General features: G+C 43.5%; 2 protein-coding genes across 2 annotated transcripts in view; both read right to left on the reverse strand.

Moving 5' to 3' along the window:
• LOC135709112 (uncharacterized) overlaps positions 1-27,266 on the reverse strand; it is a 494,499-nt gene that overhangs the window by 281,267 nt on the left and 185,966 nt on the right. The window lies entirely within an intron of this gene.
• The window catches only part of LOC135709116 (uncharacterized), a 167,058-nt gene continuing 154,475 nt past the window's right edge, over positions 14,684-27,266 (reverse strand). The window contains exon 2 of the mRNA XM_065231318.1: positions 14,684-18,652. Within this exon, the coding sequence (XP_065087390.1) occupies positions 17,406-18,652 (1,247 nt within the window). The 3' untranslated portion in view covers positions 14,684-17,405. The remainder of the gene's footprint in view (positions 18,653-27,266) is intronic.

Raw genomic sequence — 27,266 nt, forward strand, 5'->3', positions numbered from 1 at the left:
GTTCAGGGCAGTTCTGCCGCAATTCAGGGAAGTTCTGCCGAAGTTCAGGGAAGTTTTGTGAAGTTCTGTCGAAGTTCAGGGAAGTGTTGCCAAGCTTCAGGGAAGGCCTATCGAACTGGGTAAGACCTGTCGAAGTTCAGAGAAATCCTGCCGTAGTTCAGAGAAGGCCTACCGAACTTCAGGGAAAATCTTGCCAAAGTTCAGGGAAGACTTGCCGCAGTTTAGCGAAGTCCTGCTGAAGTTTAGAAAAGTCCTGCCATTTAATTTTTTTGGAAATCAGGGAAATCCTACTAAAGTTCAGGGCAGTTCTGCCGCAATTCAGGGAAGTTCTGCCGAAGTTCAGGGAAGTTTTGCCAAAGTTCTGTCGAAGTTCTGCCAAAGTTCAGGGAAGTGTTGCCAAGCTTCAGGGAAGGCCTACCGAACTGGGTAAGGTCTGCCGAAGTTCAGGGAAATCCTGCCGTAGTTCAGAGAAGTCCTGCCGAATTTCAGAAGTCCAAATGAAGTTCAGAGAAGGCCTGCCAAAGTTCAGAGAAGTCGTGAAATTTCAATTTTTGGAAATCAGGGAAGTTCAAATGAAGTTCAGGAAACTCCTGCCGAATTTCAGGGAAGGCCTGCCGAACCTTACGGAAGTCCTGACGAAGTTCAGCGAAGACATGCCAAAGTTCAGGGAAGTCATGCCGATGTTCATGGTCCTGCTGAAATTCAGAGGAGTTCTGCCGAAGTTCAGGAAAATCCTGCCATTTCAATTTCTTGGAAATCAGGGAAGTCCTGTCGAAGTTCAGAGAAGTTCTGCCGAAGTTCAGGAAAGTTCTTCCGAATTTCAGGAAAGACCTGCCATTTCAATTCTGGAAATCAGGGAAGTTCTGCCAAAGTTCAGAGAAGTTCTGCCGAAGTTCAAGAAAGTCCCGCCATTTGAATTCTTGGAAATCAGGAAAGTCCTGCTGAAGTTCAGGGAAGTTCTGCCGAAGTTCAGAGAAGTTCTGCCGAAGTTCAGGAAAGCCCTTCCATGGAAATCAGAGAAGTCCTGCCGAAGTTCAGGGAAGTTCTGCCGATGTTCAGGAAAGTTTTGCCTAAGTTCAGAGAAGTTCTGCCGAAGTTCAGGGAAGTGTTGCCAAGCTTCAGGGAAGGCCTACCAAACTTCTGGAAAGTTCTGCCGTAGTTCAAGGATATCCTGCCGTAGTTCAGGGAAATCCTGCCGAACTTCAGGAAAGTCATAATGAAGTACAGGGAAGTCCTGCAATTTCAATTCTTGGAAATCATGGAAGTCCACATGAAGTTCTGGAAACTTCTGCCGAAGTTCAGGGAAGGCCTGCCTAACCTCAGACGAAGTTCAGGGAACTCCTGCCGAAGTTCAGAGAAGGCCTGCAGAACTTCAAGGTAGGCCTGCCATTTCAATTCTTGGAAATCAGGGAAGTCCTGCTGAAGTTCATGGCAGTCCTGCCGAAATTCAGGTAAGTTCTGCCAAAGTTCAGGGAAGTTTTGTTGAAGTTCAGAGAAGTTCTGCCGAAGTTCAGAGAAGTGTTGCCAAGCTTCGGGGAAGTCCTACCAAACTTTGGAAATGTCCTGCCGAAGTTCAGGGAAATCGTGCCGAATTTCAGGAATGTTTTAATGAAGTTCAGGGAAGGCCTGCCGAAGTTCAGGGAAGTCCAGCCATTTCAATTCATGGAAATCAGAGAAGTCCAGATGAAGTTCTGGAAACTTCTGCCGAAGTTCAGGGAAGGCCTGCCTAACCTCAGACGAAGTTCAGGGAACTCCTGCCGAAGTTCAGAGAAGGCCTGCAGAACTTCAGGGTAGGCCTGCCATTTCAATTCTTGGAAGTCCAGATGAAGTTCAGGAAACTCCTGTTGAAGTTCAGGGAAGGTCTGACGAAGATCAGGGAAGTCCTGACGGAGATCAGGGGAGACATTCCAAAGCTCATGGAAGTCCTGCAGAACATCAGGGTAGGCCTGCCGAAGTTCAGGGAAGTCCTATCATTTCAATTCTTGGAAATCAGGGAAGTTCAGCTGAAGTTCAGTGAAGTTTTGTTGAAGTTCAGAGAAGTTTTGTTGAAGTTCAGAGAAGTTCTGCCGAAGTTCAGAGAAGTGTTGCCAAGCTTCGGGGAAGTCCTACCAAACTTTGGAAATGTCCTGCCGAAGTTCAGGGAAATCGTGCCGAATTTCAGGAATGTTTTAATGAAGTTCAGGGAAGGCCTGCCGAAGTTCAGGGAAGTCCAGCCATTTCAATTCATGGAAATCAGAGAAGTCCAGATGAAGTTCAGAAAACCCCTTTCGAAATTCAGCGAAGGCCTGCCGAACCTCAGGGAAGACATGCCAAAGTTCAGGGAAGTCCTGCCTAAGTTCAGGACAGTCCTGCCATTTTAATTCTTGGAAATCAGGGAAGTCCTACTGAAATTCAGAGAAGTTTTGCCGAAGTTCAGGAAAATCCTGCCATTTCAATTCTTGGAAATCAGGGAAGTCCTGTCGAAATGCAGAGAAATTCTGAGGAAGTTCAGGGAATTTCTACCCAAGTTCAGGGAAGTTTAACCGAAGTTCAGAGAAGTTCTGCCGAAGTTCAGAAAAGTCCTGCTATGTCAATTCTTGGAAATCAGGGAAGTGCTGCTGAAGTTCATGGAAGTCCTGCCGAAGTTCAGAGAAGTTCTGCCGAAGTTTAGGAAAGTCCTTTCATTTAAATTCTTGGAAATCAGGGAAGTCCTGCTAAAGTTCAGAGAAGACATGCCGAGCCTCAGGGAAGTCCTGACGAAGTTCAGGGAAGAAATGCCAAAGTTCAGGAAAGTCCTGCCATTTCAATTCTTGGAAATCAGGGAAGTCCTGTCGAAGTTCTGAGAAATTCTGCCGAAGTGCAGGGAAGTTCTGCCGAAGTTCAGGGAAGTTTTTCCGAAGTTCAGAGAAGTTCTGCCGAAGTTCAGGAAAATCCTGCCATTTCAATTCTTGGAAATCAGGGAAGTTCTGAGAAATTCCGCCGAAGTTTAGGGAAGTTCTGCCGAAGTTCAGGAAAATCCTGCTATTTCAATTTTTGGAAATCAGGGAAGTCTTGCTGAAGTTCAGGGAAGTCCTGCCAAAATTCAGAGAAGATCTGCCGAAGTTCAGGAAAATCCTGCCATTTAAATTCTTGGAAATTAGGGAAGTCCTGCCGAAGTTCAGAGAAGTTCTGCCAAAGTTCAGGGAAGTTCTGCCGAAGGAAAGTCTTGCCATTTCAATTATTGGAAATCAGGGAAGTGCTGCTGAAGTTCAAGGAAGTTTTTCCGAAGGTCAGAGAAGTTCTGTCGAAGTTACGAGAGAAGTTCTGCCGAAGTTGAGGGAAGTTTTGGTAAACTTCAGGGAAGGCCTGCCAAAGTTCAGGGAAATCCTGCAACTTCAATTCTTGGGAATCAGGGAATTCCAGATGAAGTTCAGGAAACTCCTGCCGAAGTCCAGGGAAGTCCTGCAGAACATCAGGGTAGGTCTGCCCAAGTTCAGGGAAGTCCTACCATTTCAATTCTTGGGAATCAGGGAAGTTCAGCTGAAGTTCAGTGAAGTCCTGCCGTGAAATTTCTGGAAGTCAGAGAAAATTGGGATCAATTTGGTTTAAAAAATATTGTATTTATCACTGGAAGAGGTGGATGATTTCTACAATAGTTGAAGATATAGTTGAATTTATCTAATTATCTTTTAAAATACCAATATATATCCGAATAGGTTCATCAAAAGGGCTGAAATTTTTGCAGAATATCCTCAAAAACTTGTGAAACAATTTGTGAAAATTGAGGATCAATTTGATTTAAAAATATTGTATTTAGTAATCGCAAAGGTGGGTGATTTCCAAAATAGTTCAATTTATCTAATTATCATGGGTTTAGATGCATATTCGCTGTCCGAAGGTCACCATATTTGATTCTGGTCCACCATCTTGAATTACAAAATGGCGGTGGATGTCAGGTTTCCACTTCTACTCATCGAGCCCATTCCATAGATACCCATATTACATTAGTTTAGATGCATATACGCTGTCCGGAGGCCGCCATATTTAAGTTTGGTCCACCATCTTGAATTCCAAAATGGCGGCGGATGTTGATTTTTCGGTTCTACTCATCGAGCCCATTCCATAGATATCCAGATTTCATGGGTTTAGATGCATATTCGCTGTCCGAAGGTCGCCATATTGAATTTTGGTCCGCCATCTTGGATTCCAAAATGGCGGCGGATGTCGGTTTCTTACTTTGACTGTAATACCAAGGTTGTTAGCTCAAAATCAGCTAAAATTTAAATCAGCCATGATCTTCAGTTTGTGATTTTGCTGATCTCAAGATCAGCAGTGATTTTCGGCCGTCACTGATTTTGTACTTTTTTGGATTTTCCCCATCACTGCAAACAATTCTGCAAAGTTTCACGTAAATCGGAGAAGGTCCAGTGAAAATGCTCAAATGAAATTTCTAGAATCTTCTGAAGATAACATTCTAGCAACTTGAGTAGACAAGATCCAAGATATTCATACTCTTAAGCCAAATTTCGTCAAAAGTTTCCGATCCCAAAAAAAGTTCTAGGATCTTCCAAGTTCAGGGATTTTTCGAATGCAAGTTTTGACATTTTCTAAAGGCATGATTTTTGGCAAGATCTAGAAACTACTGAAGGTAAATTCCGATGATTTTCGGAGGCAAATTTTGGAGACTTCCTAGGGTAAAATCCGGAGACATGTTCTAGGAACTTATGATGACATCATCTAACACCTTCAGAAGGCAGGTACTGAAGTCCTACAAAACCAAATTTTGGGAACTCTAAGAATCTCTAAGAAGGAGTCGGATGTAGTTTACTAGATAAACCAGACGGCAATTTTAAGCCTAACCGATGATGGCGCTTCAGTAATCGACCGTAGGGGGATGACTCTATCTACGACGCAGGAAAGATTTAGTTTTGGTATGATTATCTGCGTGCACGCTTAGCAAAGCGAAAAGATTCTGAGATGTTTAGAGCATTTAAAATTGAGATTTAGATGTGAAGACCCCCCTCTAAATTCTTGGAAATCAGGGAAGTCCTGCCGAAGTTCAGAGAAGTTCTGTTGAAGTTCAGGGAAGTCCTGCCATTACAATTCTTGGAATCAGGGAGGTCCTGCTGAAGTTCAGCTGCGAAGTGACGACCCCCCTCTACCCCCTCGATTACAAAAGCAAAACATGGTACAGAAGATCCCATCAACCATCATCGGACTCCTTCTGCACGGCCGTTGAATCTGACTCAAATTTGAGTTTCGTTTACAAATTCGCAAAAACTTAAATCACTCATAGACTGAGTAAATTTTACGCCAAATATGATTCAGACTCAACGACCGTGTGCAGTGAAACGCAGTTGCTGACTAAATCTTCAAAGACTGAGAAGAAGTCTCTTCCTTAATCTCGTAGATACGAGATTGATAAACTTAAATTAAAATGAATCTCCCCGCAGAGATGCGACGCTTGTCTTGAGACTGCTTGAACTTTTCGCAAATCCAATTGGATCCCTTGGTGTCAACCCCTAGCTTCGCCGCTGCGCTTCCACCCGATAGCAAAACTTATCGGCTCCATCGCAACGAACTCCATCACTTCATTTTCTTTCAATTTGTTGTAAAATGCCCGTCTGCTGCTGATGCTGCACTGGAGCTACTCCTGTGCATCGTCAATGTCCATCTCATCGACCGACCGTCGGTGGAAGAGCTTTCGCAAAAGACGACCATGGCAGCTTTCGCTCGCGCCGTGCAAGGAATGTAATTTATATGCATTTTCCATTCTACATATAAACTATAATCTAATAAAAGTCGTTTCTTTTTTTTTACTTGAGCACTTCGCTAACTGAAGCTTACTGCGCACCGTCTTCACTCGTTGCTACTACAACAGTCGGTTTGTGTGTCGGATACCGTAAAATTATGTAACGTCTTAGCAGCGGGAATGCAGTGCCAATCATTCGCGCTAGTCCGCCGCGTCCGTGCGGAGGAAAACCGGGGAAAAGCCGGGTGATTTATTCATATTTATTGAAAGAGAAAATTGGCGAAAGTGCATTCCTCCCGTCCGGAGGTTCTTCCTGTTCCCCTAATTCTATAAATAGGAAACGGGACGATGGCAGGATTCTTCTAGCAACGGAAGGATGGATGGCGTTGTCATCGGATTCGCAGATTGGCTTCGAGATTGATGATAAGTGAACGGTAATCGGGAAAGATGGTCATCGTTCAAATCTAGCGAAAAATGGATTGAGAAGAAGAATGTGAGTTTATTGGGGATCAATGTCCAACGATTAGTTATTATCTGTCATCTATCATCTATCAAAACATCGAGTTTGTTGACTTTCTCAACGAACGGCACATCGACATAGCCAGTAAAACTTTCGACTCGTAAGGCTTGACCGTACGAGTTCCGGAGGAGGGACTGCGAGACGGAACATCAGCTGCCAAGCAAACCAACATTAGGGACGGCTCTGTCGCAGACCGCCGAATAGACATCATCAAGCTAACACGACGGCGGTAAAATTTCGCCATAGCTGGCGACCTGAACGCCAAGCATCAAGCCTGGGGCAATAGTCGGCGAAACCAGAACGACACAACCTTGTACAACGATCTGCAGGAAGCCCACTACAACATCCACCATCGACATCTTCATCAGCAACATTGGCGATAACATCTCTCAACCTGTCGCCTAGCAGGAACTGAGCTCGGACCACCATCCGGTGGTGGCCGAAGTAGGTTCCTCGCCAATAGGTTTCAAGTTTCCCGGCGAAATTACCATCGTGTCAACTGGCAGCAGTCTTACCGGAGTCGTTCGAAGAAGTCGATCGGTGTCTGCAGACCATTGCAGAAGCTATAGCCCGTACCACCATCCAGACAGGTGAGTCATACTCTGAACCTTGACAGCCCAGCCAAAGATCTTATCAGGCTCCGTAAAACCATTCGTAGGCTGTTCCAGCGTTCTGGGCTGCCCCATTTGAGGACCAATGTCAATAGACTAATCAAAATTATCCAGACAAGGATGGTGGAATTCAGAAACCCCAGTTGAAAAAGCCAATGCTCTTGGCCAACATTTTGCGATTTCACATAATCTTGACCAAACTATGGTGAACCCCCATGAGCCTGACATACGGGAGGTAATGTTTAGAATCCCTGACACCCCCGTAGTAGTGCATGATGATAGTAGAATATCGGCTGATGATTTGATAGCAGCTCTTAGAAGCACATGAAGGCCGCGGTGGTGTAGTCAACTTCGAGTTGAAAAACTTGAGTATTGACTTCTTCAACCATCTTACCGTTATCTTAAACAAATTTTTGGAGCTTGGCTACTTCCCTGCATGCTGGAAGTTAGCCAAAAAAATTCCAATACACAAGCCTGGCAAAGATCCTACAAGTACCAAAAGCTATCAGTCTCTTGTCCTCCATTTCGAAGCTATTCGAAAAGTTGAGTTCTCCAACGAAAATAACATCTTACTCAAGGAGGAAAGGTCATTCAACGATCCACCAACTAAATAGAGTTACTAACATCATCAGGCGAAACAAGTTCGTTTCAAAAACATCTGCTATCCCTAGTAACAATTTTGGTTTTATGAGGGTTCTGTAGACCATGAATTGGACTTGTAGAACGCTTTAAAACCTTGATAAAACTTCCATCTTACTTGGGATGGCATTGTTGGACGTTGGGAAGGTGTTTGACAATGTCTGGCATGATGGCCTAGGGTACAAACTGCATCGGTACAACTTTCCGATTATACCTCGTGAGGATTACCAAAAACTACTTGTCGGACTGATCATTCCAGGTCTACTGGAACAATGTCCACTCTGTTAGGTTCAACGTTGATGCAGGGGTACCTCAGGGTAGCCTGCTTGGGTCTATCCTATTCACCATTTTCACGTCAGATGTCAAGGTCCATCTTGCCAGCACTCCCATTGAATGGTCAAGTGAAGTAGTCTACCTTGATCTCACATTCGATAGCAAATTGCTATTCCGATCCCATGTGGACAAAGACATCTTGATCAGATCGCTCTACCCTCTGATAAACAGGAAGTCCACACTGTCCCTCAAAAACAAGCTTGCTGGCCACAAGCAGATCATTCTGCCGGCTATTGAGTATGGTATGCCAATCTGGGAGAGTTGTGCTAAGTGCCACCACCTAAAGCTTCACAGGATCCAAAACAAGATCCTCAGAATGATCCTTAACAGTCCACCGCGAAGTCGTAATTCTGAGATTAACCAAACACTCGAGGAGTGGTCTTCAAACACTCGAGGAGCGGAAGACGTCCACACTGGAAAGGTTCAGAGTCGCCTGTCTGCGATCAAACCACCAGATCATTCGTGATCTACCTACCTAGTTTAAGTAGTTAGGTAGTTTCCTGTGCTCAAGTAGGTAGGTTATGTTCCTAGAAGCTAGTCATAACTTTAGTTTTATTTGTATTGATTGTAAAGTTGTTGTTCAATACATTCGGCTCCGTAAAGTTCTATCAAATCAGTTAAGCCTTCAGGGTTATTCTGCGCGGCGCATGAGGTGAGGTGACTCGAGTCACTTGTGTCACCCGATTCCAGCTGGCAAGTTTTGTGAGAAAATTCACTTGGGATGAACCCGATGAGCTCTCACCTTATCCTCACACGAGGGGGACGACTCTATCTACGATGCAGGAAAGATTATGGTGTGCTGTGGCTAGCTGCGCGTACGCAGTAGATAGAAAGAGGATTGATGACGATTCTGAAGCTTTCCTGCAAAAAGATGATGCGCGATGTAAGTAGATGCGAGAAATGAAAGAAGATTTTTAGAAGATTGATTCGCTAGTGTGAGATTTTTCTAGATTTCGATGTGATTTTAGAGAGTGTCGTCCCCCTCGTCCTCACAGTCGTTTTTCCGTGACAAAAGTCGTACTGAAGTGACGATTTAAGTGACAAGAGTCGTAACCATCGCTGCAGTCAACTGGATGGAAACCGTTGGAGTTATATAAGCGATCCAGCCAATCATTTGGGTAATATTAGTATTTTTGGAATCGGGGTGACGTGTAGGGTGCGGAAATCCATGTCTGATGCTATTTTGAAATCCAATATGGTGGCTTCCGGTTACAGAAAAACACGTCCCTACACGTCACTCCGATTAAAAAACTACCCATATTGAGAGGTATTGGACAGGATTTCCAAGTTTTTCACAAACGGAAAGCCATCAATATTGAATTCAAAATGTCGTCAGCCCAGGATTTCCGGTCCCTACACATCACCACGATTGTAAAAATACCCATATTGAGGGGTATTTGATCAAAAATTTCAATTTTTCTGTAACTGGAAGCCGCCACCTTGAATTTAAAAAAGGTCTCAAATATCGATTTTCTGTCCCTACACGTCACCAAGATTCCAAAAATACTCATAAGGTGGTTTTTGCTCATAAACTGACTGCGGCTGTGGAATAGTTCTAGCGACGTGAGGCTTTAGATAATGATGAAAACGTCGCTAGAACTATTCCACAGCCGCAGTCAGTTTATGAGCAAAAAGAGGGACGCACATTTTTGCCTGTAGACTTGGAGACATACTTCAAGTCTCCGCGTACATCTTACGGGTTAGGCAAATATGTGCGTCTATCTTTAAAAACTGCCGCATTAATGGCCCTTCGCTCATTTTCAACTTCTATTCAATTTTCATACTGCCGTACTCTAACGGAACTATCCACCTACTCTCTTTTAAAGATCTTTCTCTAGCTAATAAATTATCACAGTAAAGCTTCATGTTAGCATTTCCAACCAACTCAGAATTTTCAAGTTTTTCTTTAGCTGGAAGCCGCCATCTTGAATTTCAAAACGGCCTCAGACATCGATTTCCGGTCCCTACACGTCACCCCGTCTCCAAAAATACCAATATTGTGAGGTATTTGACAGAATTTCCAAGTTTTTCTCTAACCGGAAGCCACCATCTTAAATTTTAAAACGGCCTCAGACATCGATGTCCGGTCCCTACACGTTACCTCGTTTCCAAAACTACCAATATTGTGGGTAATTTTGCAGTATTTCCAAGTTTTTCTCTAACCGGAAACCACCATTTTTAATTTCAATAAGGCGTCAGACATGGTTTTTCGGTCCCTAAACGTCACCAAGATTCCAAAAATACCCAATATTGTGGGTAATTTGGTAGTATTTCCCAGTTTTTCTCTAACCGGAAGCCGCCATATTGAATTTCAAAACTGCCTCAGATATCGATTTCCGGTCCCTACACGTCACCCCGATTCCAAACATACCAATATTGAGGGTAATTTGGCAGTATTTCTCAATTTTTCTCTAATCGGAAGCCGCCATATTGAATTTAAAAAAGGCGTTAGACATTGATTTTCGGTACCTACACGTCACCCCGATTCCAAAAATAGCAGTTTTGTGGGGTATTTGACAGTATTTTCAACTTTTTTTTACAACCGGAAGCCAACATATGGAATTTCAAAACGGCCTCAGACATCGATTTCCGGTCCTCACACGTCACCCCAACTCCAAAAATATTGCGGGGTATTCGACAGAATTTTCAAGCTTTTGTTTCCAACCTGAAACCGCCATCTTGAATTTCAAAATGCCATCAGACCGAGGGGGGCGACACATCTAAATCTCAATTTTAAATGCTCAACAAATCTCACACTAGCGAATCATACTTCGAAAAATCTTCTTTGATTTCTCGCATCTACTTGCATCGCACATCATCTTTTTGCAGGAAATCTTCAAAATCGTCATCAATCTTCTTCATATCTACTCAGTAAGCGCGCAGCTAACCACAGCAAAACACATTTTTTACCGCATCGTAGATAGAGTCGCCCCCCCCCCTCCACCAAGATTCCAAAAAATACCAATATTGTGGGAAATTTGGCAGTATTTCCCAGTTTTTCTTTCAATCAGAAGCCGCCATCAGGCTTGCTTCCAATCACTTGCTATAAATTTTTTTTTTGTTTATACTCTTTAGTATGACGCGCTTGACATAGATGGCCCACAGCGACTCACAAAGAGCTACTGATTCCGATCAATAGCGGTGCGGCTTTTTCCTCCTTCTATGGATGCTCAAGTGGGCTGCAACTCGCTGCTTGGAGACAGCCTTTCGTTGTATACTGGAGAACAATGTTCAACGCCACGTACCGAAAGCACTGTTTCTGCTGCTGCTGCTGATGCCGACGACCGGACACCACCACACACAGTGATTGGAACTGAATCCGATCAGCGCACACTGGGGACAAAATCGAAACAATGTGTTAAAATTCAATAACTTCGGTGCTCGCTGGAACAAGAGACTAAAAAATAGTCATCCTTATAGAAAAAAGTCTCAGGAATCGATTGGAGTGGGTTTCATCTTGGGCACGATAGGGTAAGTTGGAATTTTTCACAGTTTTGCCCTAAAATCTCCTATTTTCTTCTTCTTCTTCCTCGCATTTCAAGCTTATTGCGTATGGCATATTAGCTTATTCCGTGCTCTCAACTTAGTGTTCTAGATGCACTTCCACAGTTATTAATTGAGAGCTTTCGATGCCTGTACCATTTTTGCATTGGTATAATTGTGTGGCAAGTACAATCATACTTTATGCCCAGGGAAGTCGAGAAATTTTCCAACCCGAAAAATTCCTAGACCGGACCGGGAATCGAACCCAGCCACCTCCAGCATGGTCTTGCTTTGTAGCTGTGCCTTTACCGACTGAGCTAAGGGAGGTCCCTATTTTGCATGATTTGAATGCTGTATCTCAAGATACCGATGATATAGACGGATGATTTCTTCGGCAAAGTTGATCAGGAGGTCAAGGACTGTTGGATGATAGACAGAACAATTCTTAGTAGTTTTTGTTTAGGATTTTTTATAAAATATTCATACAAATATCAAATCTTCTTCTAATCGCGGTTGATGCTATTGATTATTTAGTAGCATGAACAAAAACAGATTTTATCAGTAGTATGTCTTGCTTATCATTAACGCATTTCCACGCTTTTACTAATTTTCATTCAAGTTCAATTTAAATTGGTTTGGAATCCGTTGTTTTTTTGAAAATTTAGCACTTCGCTCAACAGGTACAATTTTTCCGAACTGTTCATTTTTTTAATGTTCGACGGTATCGTATTACAAACGTTTATTCGTTAATTTATGCTACTTTCTAAAATTAAGCACGCCCATGGATTCTTACCTCGAATATGCTTTCAAGCCACTCTGCATTCTTCTTAAAGAATCGATCCTTACTGTGGGTTTTTGACCATCACCGATTAAATTAACCAATCCAGTTTTTAACACCTTGCGCAACAGCCGCAGGTGCTTTCGACAGTGCCATAGACACAAAGTCAAGTAAACGGTTCTCCAAATTGTCCTTGAGTTCAGATCAAATTCTCATCCAGGTTCACAGATTCAAAGCCCTTTGTATTAAAGCATCTCCAAACAGGGTTAAACATATCATGTACATTATTTACGTTTGAATTCGATATGTTTAAGACGTTCTAGGTTCACCAAATTGTCCTCAAAACTTGTTAATTAGGCTACCATCTTGCATTTTAGTTTGATTACATTCATAGATCAGGGGGCCTCCATAAGCTCGGTCGGTAGAGTCTGCTACTATAAAGCAAACCATGCTGTAGGTGGCTGGGTTCGAATCCCGGTTGGTCTAGGATTTCAGATTGGAAAATTTCTCGACTTCCCTGGGCATAGTATATTATTGTACTTGCCACACAATATACACATGTTAAAATCGAACAGGCTTGGAAAGCTTTCAATTAACAACTGTGGAAGTGCATCTAGAGCACTAAGTTGAGAGCAGGCGTTAAGTTACAGTTGGGACGTAATAGCCAGAGAAGATCATAGATATCTCTAACTAGCGGAGGAATTCCGAATTGTTCTGTCCATCATCCAACATTCCTTGACCCCTGATCAACTTTGCCGAAGAAATCATCCGTCTAAATAGTCAGGATCTTGAGATACATATTCACTTCGAATGCTCACTAGCGCCTCCTAGCGGAGGAATTCCGAATTGCTCTGTCCATCATCCAACAATCCTTTGCCGAAGAAATCATCCGTCTAAATAGTCAGGATCTTGAGATACATATTCACTTCGAATGCTCACTAGCACCACCTAGCGGAGGAATTCCGAATTGTTCTGTCCATCATCCAACAGTCCTTGACCTCCTGATCAACTTTGCCGAAGAAATCATCCGTCTAAATAGTCAGGATCTTGAGATACAGCAGCACAAATATATTCACTTCGAATGCTCACTAGCGCCACCAAGCGGAAGAATTACGAATTGTTCTGTCCATCATCCAACAATCCTTGACCCCCTGATCAACTTTGCCGAAGAAATCATCCGTCTAAATAGTCAGGATCTTGAGATACAGCAGCACAAACATATACACTTCGAATGCTCACTAGCGCCACCTAGCGGAAGAATTCCGAATTGTTCTGTCCATCATCCAACAGTCCTTGACCTCCTGATCAACTTTGCCGAAGAAATCATCCGTCTAAATAGTCAGGATCTTGAGATACAGCAGCACAAACATATACACTTCGAATGCTCACTAGCGCCACCTAGCGGAAGAATTCCGAATTGTTCTGTCCATCATCCAACAGTCCTTGACCTCCTGATCAACTTTGCCGAAGAAATCATCTGTCTATATCATCGGTATCTTGAGATACAGCATTCAAATCATGCAAAATAGGAGATTTTAGGGCAAAACTGTGAAAAACCCCAACTTACCCTATCGTGCCCAAGATGAAACCCACTCCAATCGATTCCTGAGACTTTTTTCTATAAGAATGACTATTGTTTAGTCTCTTGTTCCAGCGAGCACCGAAGTTATTGAATTTTAACACATTGTTTCGATTTTGTCCCCAGTGTGCAGCGGTTGAGGCCAGCCATGATAGCTAGCTGCTTGCGGGGAGCCTTTCGTTGTGTACTGGAGAACACCACCACTCGCAGAGATTGAATGAACACAGCTCGGTGAGACCGGAAGGAATTCAATTATTAGGGAAAGTACTTTTCACAGGCATCGGTGATAATTTTAATTATCATAGTAACATTCGTGCAATTTTCAATAGTGGCATTTTGAAAAATGATTAAGTCTTGAATTAAAAAGATGCGTCGAAATCTTTCTGATCCATTGGTGATAAAATTATTGAAATTGGTCCAGGGGCAGCTGAGTTATTAACGTTCAAAATCTTTCATAATGTTGTTACATGTTCCATTTTCGGTTTTCACAAAGTGTACCCCCATACAGAAATCACAGACGTAGTCCAACGTCAAAAAATAATAATATGCGAATTCTTGATTACCATTTTCGATCCAATCTCTTAATTATTGCACGACTTCTAGTTGTCCCGAGTACTAACCTGAGTAACTTTTAGTGAATTAGACCCCTATAAAACTACTTTCATGGCACAAATCTACGACGATCGAAATTCGCCTTGCAATCGACCTGTCAGACAGCACTTGCCACAAATTTCGCATTGAATTACCGTCAACCCTCGACGTGCTCTCGGTGAGTAATGCTTGATTGCAAGCGGACCCCTAGAAAGGCAAAACTTCTTTCCTTTTTGGGAGCGCGGCTCGGCGGTGCGTTGCATTCTTTTGGTGCCATGGAGGGCAACCCGTTCGGCGCAGCAGCCGCATGCCCATTTAAGGACGAAACCTGCTAAGCCTACTACTTCGTGTTTTGCCACTGTTGCGTCACTCGTCGGCGCTGCTGTATGAGGTTTTAGGAGTTTCGGATGGAGTAAGCAACGAAGACGCCGCGGGAATGTTTTTGTCCTATTTTTTTGGGATGGTTGTATTTTTATTATTAATGTTATGCAATATACCACTAAGACTCGTTAGAACTAAAGGTTTGTTGTGTGTGTGTGTGGATGTTGTTTGTATATTTTTTATGTTTAATTATTTTCATTTTCATGGATAAAGAATGTCCTTAACGGGGGGGTTTATGTGCAGCAGCGATGATTCCTAACTTGATGATTTTCTGTTTGTTTTTATATTTATGCCTGCTGACTTTTAACCACTTCTCAGATTAAATATTTATACGATCAGTAAATGAATTGTATTTTATTCCGTGTAAATTTACTTTATTATACTTTACTTTTCGATCGGAGATCGAACGATCGGAGAAATGAACGAACAACCTAACCTCAACGGTGGTCCTCTCGTCGCCACTGTCGACTGTCCAACTGTCGAACAGTCGAACTGTCAAACGATGGCGCACGCAACCAAAGTGAAGGGTAGGCAATAGAGTCCACATTCCCCACTTCACCAATCAGCATCGTCCGCAGTTGTATGTAAGAGTGTATTTGTTGTTAACATCCTAAATAATTTGTATACATATTTCAGCTGCGGAGCGCACCCGCGCTCCGCCATTGTTTTTTTTCTTTTGTGTGTTTTGCGCTCCGCGAAAAAGAAATGGGAATTGATTTGTTTACCTTTCTGCTGTCGCCATTGTCATTAAGTATAAATAGAGTCTATCAAAAATATATATCCATTCCTATGTAGTGTTTGGGGCATGTTTAAATTTCACTTCAACTTCGGCGCATTCTCCCTCTCTCTTTTGCGCTCACATTCGCTGCCGTTCTCACATTGTGAGAACAAAAGAATCCACGGTTTTAACGTTTACCGTTTGTGTTTGTTTGATTTGCTTACTTCCTATAAGAGTCAAAAAGAACTGAAGAAAAAAAAATCCTAGCGTCTATATGTTTGTTTGTTTACTTGTTTGTAATGATTTTAAAATGGTGGAAATCTCGGCTGTCAAATCCAAGCGGGCCGAGAAAATGGTGTCGCTCGCAATCGTTCCTTCTCCCTTTGTTTGATACGTTTTTTTTTTCATCAGAATATTACTCGGGGGAGGGTGGTTGTTATTTTTGTTTTGATGTAACGAATGTCTTCTTACGCCTTAGTTTCTAATAAGTCACTTTCTTTCGGTTGAACTTGACATTTTTGTTTGCTTGCAGTGTTGTTTGGGGATCGAGTTTGTTAGGCGGTGGTGGTGTGTGCTTTTGACAGTTCCCTGGTGGTTTGTTTTCATTCGAGAAAAGTGAGGTTAACAAGTTTCGAAGTCATCCGCCACGTACACGTCCCGTAAATGGGGCAAAATGGGGTGGGGAACTTTTTTTCATAGGCGAAAATGGTGAGTGAAAACAGGATTTTGCATTCATTCCAGGTCGCTGTTGTTGTTGCGATGAGATGACATTCATTTTTTCCTGTCGTAACCGTGGCTGCCGTCGGTTGAAAGAGAGCATTTTTTTTACTTGGGCTTAGGAATTCCAAGGGACGTGTTTCACTGCTCTGCACATCCAATATTGATGCAGCGATGGATTCAATCGAATTATGAAACATGGTACTATGGTAGGATGGAAATTGGATTTTTGATTAAGGGCGAGGTCGTTCGAAAAATGCGAATTGATGCAGGGAAAACATTCTGCACAAATGGTCTGTTACATTTTGCAAATAATTAATTCAAATTGTAGATGAACAGTTGCAATGTCACAAACTCCAGTTTATTTAGATCCTGGATAGATATACCTCCATCATTTTCTTGTATATTTGGTACATGTTGCACAACTGAGATGCGCAAAATATATCATAACGGCCAAGCCTACTGTGTAGCATTTAAGGGGCAAGATGATTCAGAAACATCGGGCCTGTTTAAATCAAAGATTTTATAAAAAATAAAAAAAATATTTAACCACAAGAGAGAACTTTTTTTTTGAAATCTCGTCCACCGCCGACAAAATCGACAGTCGCGTAATTTTCGAACACACCCCGCCGTCCATCCTATTTTTGGAAAAAGTAGAACACCTCACTCAATTAACGCCTGCAAGGACATAAACATTAAAGCGAAACCACTCCACTCGAAACCGTTTTTTTCCCACGGAGAATCATAAATCGAAAAATGGGACGCCGCCACCCACCCGCACCGCAAATCGATCCACAGTGTCAGTAAACAATGGGGGAAAATGAGACCAATGAACACGCATTTGTTGCTGTTGCTGTATGATTATTTGTTTGCTTTTTCCGGAGGAAATGTTCCTGCTTTTTTTTCACCTAAGGCCTACCAAAACGCATCGTTTCTCTCGTAAGGAGCGCGATAACTTCCCTGGCGGATCAATTCTTTAAAATGAAAAAAAAATGTGGATAGTGCTGCTGCTGCTGTTGCTTAACTGCTTCTACGAACTATTGCTAATCCGATAATGCTGGTTTGTAAATAAAATAATTACGAATAAAATACAATATATAATTAAGAATTAGATTAGAGCAAGTAGATCGCCGGCCGGCGATTCCAAGAGTTCCAAGAATGGGGGGGGGGTGGGGAATAATTTCCAAAAGAAAACCTTACCAGCGTGTTTGTTGGGAATAACCGTTACTACCACTGCTTCGTCGTCGTCGTCGTCGTCGTCAAAACTCACGCTCATCATCAATCGCTCGGTCATACTCTTTCTCGCTCTTTCGCTCGCTCGTGCGCCCAACCCCCGGGGGGAGATCTACAGCTTTATCAGCTTGGGAGCGCTGAGCTCCGGTTGTTCCTCGGAGTTTTCGTCGCAGTAGAGCGGACGTTTCTGGCTGTTGCTGCTCTGAGAGTCCTCGCCGTCGGCGGTGCACAGGGTGGCCACGGCGGCTGCCGTTGCCTCCACGGCCGGTGCCTCGTCCAGGCTATCGCCCGATTTGGTGCAATCATCTAGGCTGTCGGCAGGGACCTCCGCGGCGGTTTCCGTTGCTGCTGCAGCTCCTGCCTCTGCTTTTGTTGTTGTTGCTGGTGTCTCTGCCAAAGCCATCGTCTCCACTCCGTTCTCCGATCCGTCTAAGCTGTCCGCATTCATGATACCGTTGCTGAGGACGGCATCCTTGGAGGCACTCTCGCTGTCCAGGTTGCTCTCGTCCGACGGGGGGACACCATTCTGAGAGCTGTCGTCCTCATTGTCCACATCGGAGGACACCTCCGACGCTGCACTTCCGTTGGCCACCGAAACGGTTACAGCCGAGCCAGCCGCGATTCCGTTGTTCTCCGGCATTCCTTTCAGCAAATCCGGCTGCAAATCCGAAGCGACAGAGTGTGCCCACAGGGCCAGCTCCACCTTGTGGGCGGTCCACTTTTTCGGCTTCGGTTCGTCGTCTCCATTCTCGCCGTTGTTTTCCATCTCCGCACCGTGAGCTTCCTTGTTCAACCGGTCCATGGTCTGCTGAATGTACGTCACAAACTTGAGATACTCCTTGGCCGTGTAGTCGATGCTCTCGAACTCCGGAATCGCCATGAGGCACTCGTCCGCCATGAAGGGGGCCGTCTGCGGACAGGCCGCTGCCAACAGAGCCGACGCCATCGTTGTCCCGACGCCCTTCAGATTGGACAGCGCATTCAGCGCTTGCTCCAGATTGGGCAGCTTGCGGAAGGCCTTCTTCGTTTCCATCATCACGGCCCGCGGGGTGTTGATCTTGATCAGATAGGACAGCTGGGGATAGGACTTCCCCCGGTTCTGCTTCCACTCCATCGTCTGGCACAGCTCCTCGTGCAACAGGTGGGCATCCTTGGGGCCGCGCTTCTGGATCAACTTCGGCAGCGTGTTCTGGTACCACTCGTCCAGGCGCATCAGCCGGTCCGCCTTCTTGCCGAGGCCACGGTTCTCCGCCTTCACCTTCAGCACCTCCGGGTATAGGTTCAGCATGTACTCGAACTGGGCCGAGTTTCCATTCTGGAAGAAGTGGGTACTGGTTGTGACCGACGTCATCTCTATATCTGGAATTGCGAGAAGAAAGGGGGTGGAAAAGTTGAGGTTAGTTTATTGATGTGAGGAATGGAAAAATTTAGAAAGGGCATAATGGATGAACATTTTGCCGATTTCAATGAAATTCTAATGAAACGACAAGATTGACCTAGTATCATAAGATCCGCATGATTCGCAAAATCTTTTACGATACTCTCACTATCGGAAAATAGCCAAAAATCAAATCTCACCAATGCCCAAGCTTACGCTTGACTTTCGCAGACAACAATCAACAAGCAAACAACTGAGGTTGATATTGCAAGCTGTGATATCGCAGCGACGAATATCAAGCTAACCAAAACTCACCAGCTACAATTCTAACCAAACCGGGGTGAGTTTGAGTTTCATGATTTTTGCTTGACTGCCGAACGCGACCCGAAACTACCGTCACTGTTGGCAACGGTAGCTTCGTGCCTGCCAACGGTGAAGAGTAAAGAGCAGTAGCAAACCAATGAATAGTCTCGCAGTATCGAAGGGGCTTGTTAAATCAATAGCAAGCTGGAGGTGATGTTGACAGCGTATGAAAGCGGAAAAATATCATTTGATTGTAGATTTTGCCAACACTGACCGGAAGGTATTGAAACAGGTTCGTACTACTGGTGAACGCATAACTGTTCCATATTCTTTGGAAGTTCCGCCCACCGTTGGGTCTATGATACACAATTTAACAACACAATGCCCGACTTTTTCCTGCTTTTCCCGATTCAAACCTAAACAATTTCCTGGTTGTTAATATTCAATAACTTTTATTCGAAAATCTTAGAACACCACGAAAACATTGATTTTTCGTGTGAACTGATAGATGGATTCTTTTAGAAAGTTTCAAATGAAAAAAAATGTCAGCAGTCTTTCTACAATAAAATTTCTATAATTTAAAAAAAAAAATGCTTGTATTGAGAAACATAAAAAATGTACATAAGCGAAAGTTCTTCAAACTAATATATACACTCAAATAATACACTCCGCAAATTGCAATGCTCCTAAAAGTCTCAGAATTTGTATATGTATCTAAATTAAAGTAAATTATTCGAATTCGGTACTAAGCCACATTTTTTGATCGATCTGATAATTTTAGAAAAGTTGGAGGCGAACCAGCCCAAGGCTGAAAGCCTCCTTAATAAAGTTAAATAATAATAATAATAATAATTTTAGAAAATAATGAGATCATCGAACATTTGAATACTGCGTCTTAACATATTTTCGAAGATTGCATGACAAGTTATCAACATGTTGAGACTAGGCCAGTTTTTCACATTCAAGAATGCGAGATTTTTTAATTAAAATATTGCACAATATAAAAGATCTGAGAATTAAACAAAAAAATCATGCCAAATTTTAAAATTCTAACACTATGAAGCATTGGCTAGAGAATTATGATGAAAATGCCAGATGAGTTTTGAGGATAATTATAAAGGAAGGATAATTCTAAATCAATTTTGAATAGAATTTCGATGGAATTTGAACAGAAATGGCAGGTAATTTTGAGAAGTTAGTGGGGATTATGAGTATAATTTCAGGGATCTCTGAAGCAAACAGGAAGTAATTTCAGGGAGCATTCTAAGGGAATTCAGAACCTCCTTCCTTCAAAGTGAATTAACCCTACGACAAACTTGACTACATGACTGCAATCCAGGAACTACGCCCAATAATCTTCGACTGAAAATCTCTTTAATGTAGATTAATCAATAGATTCTGAAAAAAAGCTCACAAAATTCTATGCCAAATTTCAAACTAGAAGATAGTTTCAATATAATTCCAAATATAATTCATTGGAGCATATTCCAAAGAAACTATGAATAATATTCCAAAAGATTTTGAAGAAATTTCCAAGGGAATACTAAAGCGAATTTCAGAAGATCTTTACTATACTGCCTATAATCGCATATCAGTCCCATATGGATTTTCGTCTATTTTGAAATAACAACGGTATCCACTATCAATTGGCATCTACTTTCATATTATACTAGCTGAGTGTGCCCGGTCTTGCTCGGGATTCAATATTAGCTTGCCCGGTCTTGCTCGGGATTCAATATTAGCTTGAGTTTATGCGCCGAATTAAAAAAAAGCATGCTATATTTTACGTAGCCCCCCCCCCCCTATTATCTAAGGGGCTACCCCCAATGATTATCTCCTTATACCCCCACACATGCCTAATTTGGTTCCATTTGCTTGATTAGTTCTCGAGTTATGCAGAAATTTCTGTTTCATTTGTATGGGAGCCCCCCCTTTCAGAAGGGGGAGGGGTCTTGAACCATCATAAGAACCTTCCACGGCACCAAAAACCCCTGTATACAAATTTTCACGCCAATCGGTTCAGTAGTTTCCGAGTCTATAAGGGTCAGACAGACAGACAGACAGACAGACAGACAGACAGACAGACAGACAGACAGACAGAAAGACAGACAGACAGACAGACAGACAGACAGACAGACAGACAGACAGACAGACAGACAGACAGACAGACAGACAGACAGACAGACAGACAGACAGACAGACAGACAGACAGACAGACAGACAGACAGACAGACAGACAGACAGACAGACAGACAGACAGACAGACAGACAGACAGACAGACAGACAGACAGACAGACAGACAGACAGACAGACAGACAGACAGACAGACAGACAGACAGACAGACAGACAGACAGACAGACAGACAGACAGACAGACAGACAGACAGACAGACAGACAGACAGACAGACAGACAGACAGACAGACAGACAGACAGACAGACAGACAGACAGACAGACAGACAGACAGACAGACAGACAGACAGACAGACAGACAGACAGACAGACAGACAGACAGACAGACAGACAGACAGACAGACAGACAGACAGACAGACAGACAGACAGACAGACAGACAGACAGACAGACAGACAGACAGACAGACAGACAGACAGACAGACAGACAGACAGACAGACAGACAGACAGACAGACAGACAGACAGACAGACAGACAGACAGACAGACAGACAGACAGACAGACAGACAGACAGACAGACAGACAGACAGACAGACAGACAGACAGACAGACAGACAGACAGACAGACAGACAGACAGACAGACAGACAGACAGACAGACAGACAGACAGACAGACAGACAGACAGACAGACAGACAGACAGACAGACAGACAGACAGACAGACAGACAGACAGACAGACAGACAGACAGACAGACAGACAGACAGACAGACAGACAGACAGACAGACAGACAGACAGACAGACAGACAGACAGACAGACAGACAGACAGACAGACAGACAGACAGACAGACAGACAGACAGACAGACAGACAGACAGACAGACAGACAGACAGACAGACAGACAGACAGACAGACAGACAGACAGACAGACAGACAGACAGACAGACAGACAGACAGACAGACAGACAGACAGAAATTCATTTTTATATATATAGATGATAAAACTATGCATTTTGATCATGAAAAATATGAAGACAACATCAAGTCAGTTTGTCCCATCAAGCAAAGTAATTGCATATCAGTCCCATCCTGAAATTCAGTCGTCCATAGTTCAAGTTACAGTTCTGCTTTTCGAATTGCCATATTTTTTGCTGATATAACAGACCATGCAAGCTTCATTGTGACAGATATTAACTTGAAATAATTATCAATAAATTAACTATGATTTTTCAAATATTTACATGAGAATTGCACTTCGTAACTACGACTGCCAATTTCTCAATTACCTATTTTTTTTCCAAATTGGACTGATATGCGATTATAGGCAGTATACTGAAGGGTAACATTACGAAATTGCAAATGAGGTTTGAAACGAAAATGGGGGTGATTTTCAAACGCACATTTCTCAAAACCATTATTGGGAAATATGTCATGCAGTATGTCGTTCGACGGAGACACTATCCAGCAATTTATGTGACATAGTTAAACAATTAAGAAATTTAACGTACAAAATAGGAATATTTTGCGAACTAATCAGAAGAGCGGACGGATGAAATAAATGTATATTCTCTTGCACGGACATCACTTTCCAGCTCATGAGCAAATTTGCCTTCCACAGCACTTTCTGGCAAGACGGTCGATCTGATCGGAGCTCGATGAAAACTGATCACGCAAGAATAGTGGAAGAAGAAGAGCAGTCGAAATGTTCGCTTCCACCACCAGTGGGATTTGCGTTGGTAAGAAGGGGAAAACTATAGCTAGTTTACTCTCTCATACCACCGAAAATACGGTGATAACACTTAACAGAGGAAGAGGATGAGTTAACGGAAATCTTCATCCATACACCACGTCTGTCGCTTTCACTTGTTCAGCCAGACAGTCGAGAGCTAGTTGAAGCTATGAGGCATCACTCAGTGAATCTGGAAAAAGCCGTTATCGATGCCCATTTATCTACTCTTCGTGAATTACGCAACGCAATGCCTGATGGAGACCTTTTGCTTGCTTGTGGTGACTACAATCAACCAGCCAACCAGACATCGAGGTTTTATAGCATTCTACAAGTCTAAAGCATGGTCTGCAGAACCCTCACAAAAACCAAAATTGTTGCTTGGGATAGCATGGGATCATCATAGCTTGATGACGGAATCTTAAACCTTGATGCTTCCATGATGTCTGCCGCCAGCGATACGAACTTCCTGAATTTCCGGCAACACAACTCTATTGGCAACCACCTGCGGCGTCTCCTGGATCTGGTTTTCTGTGATTCCGATAGCAATATTGTAGTTAACGAAGCTGTTTCCCCATTGCTATTGATTTGCATCATCCTCCGCTTCTATTCTCCTTACCCACTCAATCAGATTGTGATGTCCGTGTAGAGTCTCTTGATGCTGGTCAACAACCGCTCGACTACTCAAAATTCGATTTCGTCATGAAAATTCGGTGAGACGCTAGTCGAGATCAAGTCTCATGATGACTTTGATGAGGAGGATGCAAGTTACGACAAGGAAAGGCGGGAGTTCAATAACCGATACTACGAAGCCAAGTCCTTTCTCGTAGACCAGGTGAAGGAAAAGAAGGAGCCATCAGAGCAAAACACGCGGATAAATGAATCATCGGTTCAAGGTGCTCTTGATAATGTGCGCTTGCCGCAAATCAAACTGCAGAACTTCAATGGCGATATTGATGAATGGCTCAGTTTTCGAGACCTTTTCACCTCCCTAATACATTGGAAGGCAGACCTACCTGAGGTGGAGAAATTCCACTATTTAAAGGGATGCCTTCAGGAAGAACCGAGAAGCTTAATCGACCCATTAAAAATAACTAAGGCGAACTACCAGGTAGCATGGGATATGCTGCTAAGGCGCTATAATAATAGCAAGCAGCTGAAGAAAAGGCAGATTCAATCGCTGCTATCGTTGCCTACACTTTCCAAGGAGTCCGTTGGGGAGTTACATTCGCTTTTGGAAGGTTTTGAGCGAATAGTACAAACACTCGACCAGATAGTAGAGCCAGCGGAATATACGGATCTCTTGCTGGTGAATATCCTTACGTCACGCCTGGATCCTGTGACGCGCAGAGGATGGGAAGAGTTTTCTTCGTCAAAGGAGAACGATTCATTGGAGGATCTCAATGAGTTCCTCAATCGACGAGTCCACGTATTATCGTTACCAGCCAAATCTGCAGAAACCAAAGGTACCCATCATCCTCCATTACAGTCACAACCAAAACAGAAGCAGTTGTACATGAAGACGAGTTTCATCACGGCTCAAGCAACAGCGATTGGGGGGCGTTGTGTAGCCTGTTCCGGTAACCATCCGCTATTCCAATGCAGCACATTCCAACGGTTATCAGTCTCGGATAGAGATGGTTTGCTGCGAACTCACTCCCTCTGCCGGAATTGTTTTAGGACGGGACACCAAGCAAGAGAATGTCAATCCAAGTACTCGTGCAGAAACTGTAAGGGTCGTCATCATACCTTGGTCTGTTTTAAACCAGAAAAGGTGGGTGAGAGCAAGGTTGTCGTAGTAGCAAAGGGCAATAACCCACCTTCCAACAAGGACAATCCGAGAGCAATTTTATAACGGAACGGTTGTGCCAGCGCATGAGAGTGACTCGAAATAAGGCAGACATCTCAGTCCTAGGCATCGCACAAACTTCTACAAGGGTAAAACATCGGATCCGAGCAGAAGAGCGCTCACGGGTTTCCCCCATTTTCGCGTGAATTGGAATTTTTGATTTTACCCAATGTCACCGTAAACCTTCCAACATCTACAGTTAAGATTGACGAATGGAAGATTCCCAACGGGATTGAATTGGCTGATCCAGCATTTTTCGAGACAAATCGAGTAGACATCGTTCTCGGAATTGAATCATTTTTTGATTTCTTCGAGACTGGCAGACGGATTTCACTAGGTGAACGGTTACCGACGCTCAATGATTCTGTTTTTGGATGGGTCGTTTGTGGAGGTCTGTCTATTCCAAATAATTCACTTCAACTTAGCTGTAATGCAACAATGACCGAATCGCTGGATTTGTTGATGGAGCGATTTTGGGCTTGTGAAGAAATCGGTTCAGAAAGGGCTTATTCTCCAGAGGAACGGCGTAAACTTCAACTTAGCTGTAATGCAACAATGACCGAATCGCTGGATTTGTTGATGGAGCGATTTTGGGCTTGTGAAGAAATCGGTTCAGAAAGGGCTTATTCTCCAGAGGAACGGCGTTGTGAGGAATTATACCAGCAAACGGTTTGTCGTGACACGGATGGTCGGTACACCGTCGCACTTCCAAAGAACCATGACATCATTTCGCGGCTAGGTGAATCACGGGAGATCGCCTTCAGACGACTACAAGGGACGGAGCGTAGATTGGCAAGGGACGCCGATTTGCGACAGCAATACACCTCCTTTATGGAAGAATATATTACGTTGGGACACATGCGGAAGATCGAACAGACTACTCAGGATACGGTCCAACGGTGCTTCTTACCGCATCATCCGGTGGTTAAAGAATCGATTACCACCACCAAGGTCCGAGTAGTGTTTGTGCTTCCTGCAAGACGGCATCAGGGGTGTCGTTGAACGATGCTTTGCTGGTAGAACCAGTGACTCAGGATGATTTGAGGTCGATTATCTTGCATTCCCGTACTCGTGAGATCATGATCGTGTCGGATGTTGAAAAAATGTTCCGTCAAGTTAACCTTTACGCCGATGACAGACTACTTCAATGCATCCTGTGGAGATCGTCGCCGTTAGAAGAGGTGGAGGTGTATGAATTGAACACCATTACGTACGGTACCAAGCCAGCTCCCTTTTTGGCTACACGGACGGTCAAACAACTGGTGATCGATGAGGAAACACAGTTTCCGCTTGCAGCATGGGCAGCTAAAGAGGACGTATACATGGTAGACTTCATCACAGAGGCAGACGATGTTGACCAGGCGATATCACTGCGTATTGAATTGGAAAAGATGATGTTAGAAGGTGGATTCAGGCTCAGAAAGTGGGCCTCAAATTGTTCCAAGGTGCTCGAAGGTATTCCTCCGGAAGATCTGGCACTTAAGGAGTCAACGGAGATCAGCCTTGATCCGGACCGATCAGTTAGAACACTAGGACTAACGTGGATACCAACTACAGATGTCCTCAAATTCAAATTTAAAATTCCCACACTGGAACAGCAAGAAGTGCTTACAAAGCGTCGAGTTTTGTCCATAATCGCCACTTTATTCGACCCATTGGGATTATTAGGAGCTTCTATCACCACTGCGAAGATATTTATGCAAAGGTTATGGTCGATTCAGGATGAGAAGGGTCAAAAACTCGACTGGGATCAACCACTCCCGTTCACGTTGAGTGCGACCTGGAAAGGGTTGCATTCACAATTATCAATATTCAACCAGATTACTGTCGACCGTTGTGTCATCATCCCTGAAGCGATATCGGTGGAGATACACTGTTTTTCGGACGCTTCTGAGAAGGCCTTTGGTGCATGTATCTACATGAGAAGTGAAGATGCCAGTGGAAGGATAGTAGTCCGACTTCTAACTTCCAAATCTCGGGTTTGTCCACTAAAATGCCAATCCATACCTCGGTTAGAACTTTGCGATGCCCTTCTAGCTGCTCAGCTATATGAAAAGGTCCAATCATCTATCAAAGACACAACGAGAACCTTTTTTTGGACTGACTCTACATGTGTCCTTCGTTGGATTCAAGCAACCCCTACAACTTGGACAACGTACGTAGCCAATCTACTGTCAAAGAATCACCGAAAAATGTGAATGGAGGCACGTAACAGGACTCGAGAATTCCGCAGACCTAATTTCTAGGGGAATTTTACCGCAGGAGATCTTGAACAATCGTGTTTGGTGGCAAGGTCCAAACTGGTTGGAATATGGATCAGAACTGTGGCCGAAACTTCTGCCAAACTTTGGAAAAGCAGGAGAGGATGAAAAACGTCGTACAGTTGTGTCAAACGTAGCTTCACCGTTCGCTGAATTCAATGAGGAATATATCGCGCCATTCTCTTCTTACACTGACATGATCCGCCGCACTGCCTATTGGCTACGTTTGATGGATTTACTTCGCAAACCAAGAACTAATCGGAAGAATGGATCTTTCCTATCTGTTGGTGAACTTCGGGAGGCGGAAAATGTTCTGATTAA

Source organism: Ochlerotatus camptorhynchus, unplaced genomic scaffold (genome assembly GCF_037179485.1).
Source record: "Ochlerotatus camptorhynchus isolate MF236.1 unplaced genomic scaffold, CSIRO-AGI_Acam_v1.1 ptg000350l, whole genome shotgun sequence".
NCBI classification, from domain to species: domain Eukaryota; kingdom Metazoa; phylum Arthropoda; class Insecta; order Diptera; family Culicidae; genus Ochlerotatus; species Ochlerotatus camptorhynchus.